The following is a 10854-nucleotide window of genomic DNA, read 5'->3' on the forward strand; positions in this document are numbered from 1 at the left end:
ATCTGTAAAAGAAAATCTGCTTAATAATTATGCACACCTGAATATAAGGCGTTTTTCACTTCCAGCCTTCATGAACAATAATATATAGATTATAAGTGATTAAATACAAGATTAATAGTAGTTATAATTATTGGTAAAATGTGCTTGGAAAAAAATATAATCAGAATATCAACTTGCATAATAATTATGCATGCACTGTATTTTTCCTCTTCTGCTGTCGAGGTAATGCAAGGAATGTTGTGATTGGTTGTCAAGGCAGCCAATCAGAATTTAGCAGCCTCGGTCTCTGATTGGCTGGAATTATGGCACATTGTAACGCTGGGTTGTGTTGAGCACGTGAGCTGTTGGCATTTAGCGAGCACTGAGGGCATCAGTTGAGCAAGCTAGTGAAACGTTGCACGCGCAAAAGAGAAGGTCTGCACACATCCAAAAACTTATTTTAAATGCAAAATTGATTTTCGTGCGCTCGAAATACTTTCTTCTTTGCGAGACAAACATTTTCTCCACAAAACTCAGTTCGCGCGCTCAAAATATGATCTTTCGCACGCAGAATTGTGGCAGAATTGTAATCCCATACGAACGCGGCTCAGCCAATCAGAATCAAGGACCGGAACTATCCGTTTTAAAAAGATGTTTTTGCTCTTATTTCTATGTAAATGAGCTCTGTTATGATTGGCTAACATCCTTGTAACGATGTAATTCAAACTACCGTTCATCAGGACGACCCAAGTTGTTTGGCTCTTGACTCTGCACTGCACTGTAAGCTCTTGATGTGTGCTGAGAGCTAACGGTGGTGGCGTGTGTTTGTGTGTAGTTGGCTCTGAGGGCCGGGAATGAGAAGGACGAGGGGGAGACGGCAGATACGGTGGGCTGCTGCTCTCTGCGTGTGGAGCACATCAGACTGCACCCTCAGCTGGATGGACAGGACTACGTGGTGGAGCTGGACTTCCCGGGAAAAGACTCCATCCGTTACTACAACAAAGTCTCCGTAGAGAAAAGAGTGAGAGAATCTGAATATGAGCAGCACTGGTGATATTTAAAATCTTCTTTGGATGATGGGATGTGAGCTCTAAGATGTTCTTCAATATTTATAACCAATATATATGTTGTTTTTGTTGCGGTAGGTCTTTAAAAACCTTCAGTTGTTCCTTGAAAACAAGCAGGCGAAAGATGATTTGTTTGACCGCCTCAATGTAAGACCTTCATACTACATGTCACCGTGAACATTATCATTCCTATAGTGTGCATCTTGTTTAACCCTGTAAAGCCTGATATGTGACCCTGGAGCACTAAAGCAGTCTTAAGTCGCTGGGGTATATTTGTAGCAATAGCCAAAAATACATTGTATGGGTCAAAATTATTGATTTTTCTTTTATGCCAAAAATTAGGATTAGGATATTAAGTAAAGATCATGTTCCATGAAGATATTTTGCACATTTCCTATCGTAAATATATCAAAACTTAATTTTTGATTAGTAATATGCATTGCTAAGAACTTAATTTGGACCTTATTCTACATCCCTAATCCTACCCAATACCTAAACTTAACAACTACCTTACTAACTATTAATAAGCAGCAAATTAGGAGTTTATTGAGGGAAAAGTTGTAGTTAATAGTGAATAAGTGTTCCCTAATCTAAAGTGTTACCTGAAATGAAAATCAGAAAGGAAAAGTTTGCATTCGTGTTTTGTGTTGAGTATCAGTATTTGATATATCAGGTTTTTGTGGCTCATATAGGAGGATGTAGTGAGAATATAGAGCTCATACTCGAAGAGGAAAAAAACGTTCAGTTTTATTTAGAGACCCAAACTGAGCAAAATGATGCCGTTTGGTGCAAATGCGGATATTTATATGGCTGAAATGTAAGGTGAAACTCGCTTGTAATGTAATAATTGAGATTAGTATAACAGACTACTTGCATAAAATGATATAAATATCGGTTGTCACTCTATATCTGCCAATAATATGTCTTAGTAAGATGATATTTAATTGCTTAGTTTGATGATCAAGGCTCTGTAGTTCAAAACATAATGCAATGCAATACAGTGATGACTGAGAGATGAACAAATAAATGTTCCGCAGAAGCCTGATGATCATATTTGATACTTGCTTTTTAAGAAATTATGTTCAAATATGAGTATGTATAATCCAGTAAACCTAAGCTGCTTCATTCCAGTCAACGTTCATCTTGAAATACTACTAATAATATGTTATTCTTATGTTTGCTTTATAAAAAATCTGTATAGATTTCACAACAAAAAGACATGTGAACCACAACCTTTACAATTATACTAACAAGGCTTTTCTTGCTAAAAATGTATAAATGATCAATCAGAGGACAGAAGGCATGAAGTAGATTGTGTGCAGAAGGTTTTTCAGCAAAGTTTTGTTCGTATTGATCATTTAGGGGCCTTCGAATTTTGCATATCAAATATAATACCGCCGGCTTTAAGTGATGTGCTCTGCTCTGTTCTTTAGACATCAATTCTGAATAAACATCTCCAGGAGTTGATGGATGGGTTGACGGCGAAAGTGTTTCGCACTTATAATGCATCCATTACCCTCCAGCAGCAGCTCAAAGAACTGACCAGCTGTGAGTCTGTCTCTCCTCTGGTCCATGTCTGTGTACTTGATGAATTATTTGCTGATACCGAAACAATTTAGCAGTTTCGCTATTTGCATGTGGTATTTTGTTTTTAAATTCATTAAATGACTTCATAACCCCTTCATCCTGATTGTTACAGCTGATGATAACATCCCTGAGAAGATCCTCTCGTATAACAGAGCGAACCGCGCTGTGGCTGTTCTCTGCAACCACCAGAGGGCGCCACCAAAAACCTTTGAGAAATCCATGCACAATTTACAGACCAAGGTACGAGTCATTAAAATCACCATCGGTAATGTGAATTCTGGACTTTTTTGCTGTCGTCAATAAACAAACCTTGTGTATCGGTATTGTAGATAGACGAGAAAAAGAAACAGCTCTCTGCTGCCAAGAAGGAACTTAAAGCAGCCAAAGCTGACGCCAAGACGCTTCGCGATGAGAAGAGTAAAAAGTAAGCAGTCGTTTATTTAATTCTTCTGTTTTCATTTTCTGAAAAACTGGAAACTGATTCAATGCGTATGTATATCCGTATGTATATCAGAGCCATACGTGTTTTCTCTAATAAACGTGTGTGTGGTTTTGTTTCGTTGAGGGCTGTGGAGACGAAGAAGAAGGCAGTGCAGAGGATATCTGAGCAGCTGATGAAGCTGGAGGTTCAGGCCACAGATCGTGAGGAGAATAAACAGATTGCATTAGGCACATCTAAACTCAACTACCTGGACCCACGAATCTCAGTCGCCTGGTAAGAGAAATCTGAGTGTTCACATTGACTTTGGCAAGTTGGACTTCATTCTAGTAGTCTTAACTTTTACTGTAGCATTAATGCAGAAAGTACTAGTGTGGAAATAGTTTTAAGGTTGCATATGTCCCTTCAAAGTAAAGAGGGGAAAAACATGCAGGCGGGAACAATGGGCTCAGGCGGTTTTCCTCTTGTATGTAATGTCCGTGGGTGGGAATAGTGGCGGTTTAGGCCCCGAGAAGGGTCTACGCCTGAACCAGACTCCTGCCTCTGTGTTTACTGTCATCAGCCCACCTTTCGGCTTATTTTTGGAAAAACTCCCTACTATGACACAATGGCCCATTCACCAGTTTCTAAATGGGAGGACTCCTTGTTTTGGAAAAGCGTGGAAGAATATCCCTTTGACCTTTACCTCTGCTAAATGTGTGTTTGTGAAAGGGACTTTCTCCAGCCATGATATCCTGTTTACTATTTTCTTCCCTCCACAGGTGCAAAAAATTGGGAGTTCCCATTGAGAAGATCTACAACAAAACACAGCGAGAAAAGTTTGCCTGGGCTATCGACATGACAGATGAGGACTTTGAGTTTTAAAGCTTTTATTTTATTGTTGTTATTTTGATTAATTGTTTATCAAGGAGATTTAGCACAAGGTAAAAAATACAGAGCAAGCCAGTAGTTTCTCTCAAAATGAGGGTCTACATCAGTTCAGTGGTTATTTGTTTAACCCAAACTGCCTTTTTGAAAACAGAAGAGGGCCTGATACTGAGCCTTGCTGAACACCATGTCTTTATTCAAGAAAGGCTGTAATTGTTTCATATCATGCCTTGATTGTTAGTATCCTTTGGTTTTAGCCTTCAGATTTATTGATGAATTGTATATTTTCATAGAAAAAAATCATGAAATACTGCAACCCCTGCGATCCGTAAATGAAAAATTGTGTATATAAAATTGAGTAAAAATTTTTTTTTAGCTGGCATACATAAAGAAAAGCAAACCGAGGCATTAATGTCATGATGAGGCAATGCAACACAATGCGAATATAGTCTTTTTCTTTTTTTTATGTTTCTATCAGGGATGTACTTTTTTTTTAATGTGTGCAAAGAAATGTATTTTATCAAAAGAATATGATTTTAAGTATAGCCATTATTCCTGTGTATCCTGTTTAGCATTTCTTTTTATTATGAAATTTAATTTCTGTGCATTTGCTATGATATAACAGTTTCTCATGAAAGTAAATTATGTTGCACAGCACTAGTTTATATGAAAGCTGCAATGTCACTAGAAAAATATTATGTATTTGATGTATTAATAGAAATCTATTAGGTAATTTACCTTTTAATTTGAAGTCTTGTAAGGCCCTGTGCACAGTTTTTTAAAAAAGAGTATAGATATGAGAAGCAGCTAGTCTTTTTTAACATTTTATCCATCTTTCACCCAAGTTCACAGCCGTGTTTTATTTTAAAAAGTAAGAAGAAACTTGTCTTAAAGAATTTTTTTTATACCAACCGAGGAAAGGGCCGTTTCTGTAGGACTGCTTTTTTGTGTATTTTAAATGGTTATAAATTACACTGAAGTCATATGGTACCTGGTTAGCGCTCAGACATTGATATAAATGTTATATGCAAGATTAATAACATCATTAAAGACACCTTCATTTTTCTGTAATTTATTGGGCAGTATAACAGTGTAAGCTTGAATGTTGATTTTGCTTTGCGTTATTGTAGTAGGACATTATCAGGTTACACAGTCCTTTTGTGAAGGTTATGTATTCAGTGTAATTATTGACAGTTTAACCGTACATTAACTCTTAGTGTAAGCCAAGTTTAGTTTAAGATTGATTTGGAAGTCTTTTTAATTATTTAGACAGTAATTTAATGACAGAGAAATGTGTATGTAATTTAAATGATATTGGGTCTTGAATGCGGGAAACTGAAGTGAATGAAAATACAATGCTCGGTACTTGGTATGAGACGATATTTGAGAAAAAAAGACTAGCGCCCTATGTAGCAAAAGGACAGATTTACACATGCCTGCAGCATATAGAAATATGGAATCATTTCATCTAAAGAGGGTTTTTCTTGTTAAAATGTTTGTTTATTAACATTATATGCCTAGAATAAAGGTTTTAAGGTCGTACCCACATCCTCCGTGTCTTTTGCTTTGAACGTGTGACTGCGCCGTGAAGGCAGCGATCTGCACTTGCGGCTTTGGTTTATAACCTCTTCCTATGAGCGCATTGTGCAATTGCATGCATGTCTGCTGTCACATTATGCTGCACGCCAGTTTTGATTTGAAGAATATGCTGTTCTCTTGAGAAAGCGTCAAAAAATAAGGTTATGCTTTTAAAGGAGTTTCAGAATCAGAAATCTATTGACCAAGAGAAACTTACAAGGATACAGCTCACCCAAAATGAATGTTTAATGATAAATGCGTTGAAGAGTATAGTAGATAGGCTGTCAATGCATGAAGTGATCAGCTGTTTTCTCACAGAAGTCAACATAATGAAGTCTCCTCCATTGACATCTGGTAAAAAAAAGTTACCCTGTTGTCACTTGAGTGGCGGGTGTTAATTTCAAACCCTGATTTTATATAAATATGAAAATGAGTTGAGTCAGTGCTGTGTGTGCACATAAGTAGACTGTATTGTGTACTGTATGCACATATGTAAGGTGCAAGAGCAACTGAGCCGTTCTGATGTGTAAAGTGCAACGTCATCTTTTTTTTTTTTTTGCCTAGTAGGTGCAGTGTATAGAGCACACTGTATGACAATACAATGTGCCACGATGCAATGCACTTAGCTAGATTTTCATTTCCAGTGTAACAAGGGAACCAGAAGTAGTTTTTAATATCTTGATCAGACTACCAAAATGAAAAAGAAAGAAATAAAAAAGTCAAAAATGCTAAATAACTTATTTTAATATCTTAGCTCTGTACACAGCCACTGTTTCACATCAGAAAAAAAATAATTATGCAGTACACAGTACATACTGAAGAGTTTTACATACTTTTTTACACAAAATAGTAGGCAGTACATGGTATATAGTGTGCAGTATATAGTAAGCAGTACACTAGTGTTGTATTCCTAACATACGCTGTGTCTGAATATGCCTACTTCCATACTATATAGTATGTCAAAAACATTATGCCAAAAGAGTAGTATGTCCAAATTCATAGTATCTGAAAAACAGTAAGCAAAAAGTAGCAATGCAACTGATGCTGGTCGTCACATGACAATAACAACATGACAGGTGTTGTACGTCCAAATTTCATTCACACAACTCATATTCATAATATATAGAACATACTTTTTAACGGTTGTGAAGTAAATTTGAAACTATATGTAGTATCTACAAGGCAGTATGTGATTTCAGACAGTCACCTAGTTCATACAGAAATAAAAATCAAATACTGTACATATTATACACTGTATAATGCAGCAGGCATAAGTGTGGTATTATAGTAGTACGCTATTCCAAACAGCCATAATGCGTACTATTTCACACACTTTAAGAAATAGTGTGCAGTGCACACACTGAACTGTAAGCAACTAGTATTCCATTCTGAACATAACCACATTTTACCGTACCATACTTTTTACACAAAATAGTAGACAGTACACAGTGCATACTGTGCAGCATATAGTAAGCAGTACACTCTTAATGTGTTCCAAATGTTGCCAAGGTCACCTGAGTGTCCAGTTCATACAGAAAATTCAAATACTGTATACACACTGTCAACAACAGTAAGTAGTATTGAAGTAGTACGCTATTCCAAACAGCCATCATGCATACTGTTTCACACACAGTCCATACTGCGCAGTAGGCAGTGCGTTGTGTCTTTAAGAGGCCGCGCGCTGCGCTGTAGGGATCGGCTGGTGGGGGAAGGGCTCTCACACAGCAGCTCATGGCGGAGAACAGCTCTCACTCTCGGCTCGATCACACCGCTCGGATCCGCCAAACCCGCGTCTGATCACGGGCACAGGACGACATGAGCGCTGCTGAGATTGCGGACACACTGGATGTTGAGTTTCTGCTTTTACTGAGTCCCGGAGAGCCAGCTGCGTCCAAACACGGTAAGACAAAACAAACCTGTGTTATTATCATCATCGTTAGATGCTCTAATTTTTCTATTGCATCTCATGTATAGCCTTTCAAATCTGATCGGTGTAGTAAAACCATTTAGGAATGTGTAGATTTTTTTTTATCAATAAAGGATCAGTGATTTTTTTGTGTTTTTTGTTTGCATTGGTTGCATCTGTATGAAGTGATCTTATTGGTTGTGTTTAACTAAATAAGATTAGATCAACTCTATTTACACACACCCGACTTTAGATTACTGTGTATACATTAAAGAAATGATACTTGCGGTCTGTGTTGTTCATTTATATGTTATAATAATAATAATAATAATCCATGCATTTTCACCTATTCACCATATATTATTTCTGTAGTCTATAATCTGCCTATATGACCACCAGTAAATCCAAGTTAAATGGACACATGTGGATGCATCTTACATGTGTGTGTGTTTTCATAACTGATGTAAATGCTGCATACGCTGCTGCTATGTCATAGTGGGGTTTTGTGATGTTTCTAATGCCCTTTTCTTCCTTATTTTCGTAGGTGTCGTCACCAGGCCTGGGAGGCTGTGAGTTATTGGGAAAGGAACTGAAGAACAAACAGGGGAAATGGCTGCGACCGCGGGCTTCTCCTCCAACGGACCTGGACCCTGGACGCTGAGCGACACCGAGGTGAACAATCTGTACCGGGATCTGGAGCTGGGCACTGTACTGACGCTCTTTTACTCCAAAAAGTCCCAGAGGCCCGAGAGAAGGACGTTTCAAGTCAAGCTGGAGACCAGGCAGATTATCTGGACCAGAGGAACGGATAAAGTCGAGGGCGAGAGTAAGTTCTGCCTTGTTTCTGGGTTGGTGGATGCTAAATGAGTGCTTGGCATTATGGGTTCAGAGATGGACAGTTTGGTGTGACATTGTATGACATAATTCATAACCACAGTTTTGGTTTTAAATGTGCCATTAGCTATTAATAAATATGCTTAATAAAATTCATATTTATAAAAGCATATTGTGTTTATGCTACGCACCTGCGTGAATTACACAAACCAGCACTGTCAAAGACCTTCATCCACTTATTCAGCAGTTTATTTTTAGTTTTCTTGGTGGAAAATGACTGGTGCACATTATGTACGGTTTCTTAATTTGACGTTTGCGTAAAGTATAACAATTTGGGTTTCTAACAGCCTCAAAATGTGCCTTTAGCCCTCCGGGTTCTCAATGATTTCGGTTGGCGGACCGAATTGAATTGTGATCATGTTTGGTAACTGTAAATGCTTGTGTTTTGGGCCAGCAGAAGGTCTTGGTTGTGTGCTGACAGGTTTAACTGTAGTGTACTGCTCGTCTGGGCTCTGATTGTAGGGCAGGCCCATCTGCGGCGGGGTGTCTTGCACACAGCTGCGCTACGGATGCACCAGCCACACTAAACAGAAGAGAGAAAACACCCAGTGAGCCTCAGCGAGGTGTAATTGTGCATCTGAAGTAGGGCTGTGCAATATATCGAAATTATCGAAATATCGCAAATGTACATATCGCAATATGCATATCGCTACAGCTTGCAATATTTGGGGCCATGAACAAAAGACAAAGAGAAAATCACTCACTGCTCTTACCTAAATATAAAATCAGTGCATATTGAATTCAAAGAGTAAATACTATGCAGTGTTTTATTTTTCCTTTTTATTATTCAGTTCCTAAACTCATGTTAAAATGAAATTATTTAATTAAATCGTAGCATTTGTGAATTTACAATTATGCTTAATTATGATTTTTAAATGGGTTTAATATATCATGCAGCCTTGGAAAACAGACTAATAATGTGTTTTATGGATTCTCGTCCGTGAAATGCACCACTTCCAGTATTTTGCCGGTTAGTCGACGCGAGCAAAATTAAGTCGAGGATTTAAAAAAATCAAATAGTCAAATAAAATCGACGAATCGCGACAGCCCTAATCTGAAGTTAAATGTGACGTTCTTAAATCAGACCTTTAGCAGGGCTGCTCTGCTGAATGTAAGGATTTAACAAACAGATTGTATATTTGGCATGTGAGGTTGTTGAAATAATCGACATTTAGGTGTGGATAGTTGGAGTAGGGTTGGGCCGATAGAAAATTTTATATTTTGAAATTGTAAAAATCGTAGCTTCATCAGAATGAGATGACACTTGGTGACTTTTGTTGCATTAGCTATGTGAACACACTCAAAAAAAATCATGCACATGATTCGGATATGTTAAAGGGTCAAAAAAAAAAAAGTCACACTTGGCTCCTTCCCGGTCAAAAATGACCGACATGGGAAATGAATGGGAAATACTAAAAAATACAACTCAGAGAATCTTTTGGTGGTACAAACTGCAAATCAGCCACTGTGCAGAAAAAAAGTTCACAGCAATCAAGGGGTGACACTCTAAAATATAAAGAGTGCAAAATAGACACACACACATACAATGTTTGATTGTAAGCATAATGCAAAACCTGATATTTATCTAACCAAAAATATCTAAACCGTGACATAAAGTAGTCTTTTAGACTGTCTAAAAATATATCTAAAAGCAAAATACAGAAAGTATGTCTAAAAAAACAATGGGAATCCATTTATGGAAAAATAATAATTAAATAACTAAAGTATATTAATTCTTGTTGGGAAAAATAGCTAATTAAAACTATAAATATTGCATAATATCTTAAAATCCCCTCAAAATTCTATATAATAATCAAAAAATGTTATTGAACAAAAATGTATTAAATTGATTTTCCTTAAAAGAAGTTACATTTCAAGGCTTCGGTCACTTTTGACTGCGAAGGAGCCAAGTGTGACTCCCAAACGAAGAGGACCAGAGGGTTAAAGCATTTTCAGTTTGTGTATGCTTGTCCGTTGCAGACTGCGTAGAGCTGACGTATAGATTTGAACTTGCACACGCGCTTGGTTTGGTCTTCATGCTGAAGTGATCGTGCTAATTCATTTCTTTATTTTGACTGATAATCAGTGTGCCGCCCCGTATCAGCATGCCAGATAAGCTCACTTATGAATCGTGCGGTTGGTTTGTAAGCCAAGATGGATCTTCCCACAGCTCGCTATACTCCACGTTCGGATATCACAGCCGTTAATAAAGCTCCCCGTAACCAAAGATATATTCGCGTGTTTGGACAAACTACTGCGCCTTTGATTGTGTCTGTGAGCTTTCGCATTTTCATTTTATTGTATTTTCCTGGATGTTCCTGTGGTAAAACTCTCTTAAGGTGTGTGTGTGTGTGTGAGAGAGAGAGAGAGAGAGAGAGAGAGAGACAGGAAGAGTCTCGGTCTCGGTTGTGCCGTGCAGTCTTGTGTTTCCTGCTGCCCTGTTTGGAATTGTCAAGCGGTTCTCTTGCACCCAGCCTGAGCTCCTATCTCAAGCCAACTGCCTTTGTCCTGTGTGTGTGTGTGTGTGTGTGTGTGTC

General features: G+C 37.9%; 1 protein-coding gene across 1 annotated transcript in view; it reads left to right on the forward strand.

The window, feature by feature from the left end:
- The window catches only part of LOC107738550 (DNA topoisomerase 1-like), a 31043-nt gene extending 25562 nt beyond the window's left edge, over positions 1-5481 (forward strand). The window contains exons 12-18 of the mRNA XM_016550315.1: positions 815-1000; positions 1125-1193; positions 2480-2594; positions 2746-2873; positions 2963-3057; positions 3199-3348; positions 3834-5481. Of these exons, the coding sequence (XP_016405801.1) occupies positions 815-1000; positions 1125-1193; positions 2480-2594; positions 2746-2873; positions 2963-3057; positions 3199-3348; positions 3834-3936 (846 nt within the window). The 3' untranslated portion in view covers positions 3937-5481. The remainder of the gene's footprint in view (positions 1-814; positions 1001-1124; positions 1194-2479; positions 2595-2745; positions 2874-2962; positions 3058-3198; positions 3349-3833) is intronic.
- Positions 5482-10854: the final 5373 nt, after the last annotated feature.

This window comes from Sinocyclocheilus rhinocerous, unplaced genomic scaffold, assembly GCF_001515625.1.
Source record: "Sinocyclocheilus rhinocerous isolate Xijiao unplaced genomic scaffold, SAMN03320098_v1.1 scaffold2119, whole genome shotgun sequence".
In the NCBI taxonomy this organism is placed as follows: domain Eukaryota; kingdom Metazoa; phylum Chordata; class Actinopteri; order Cypriniformes; family Cyprinidae; genus Sinocyclocheilus; species Sinocyclocheilus rhinocerous.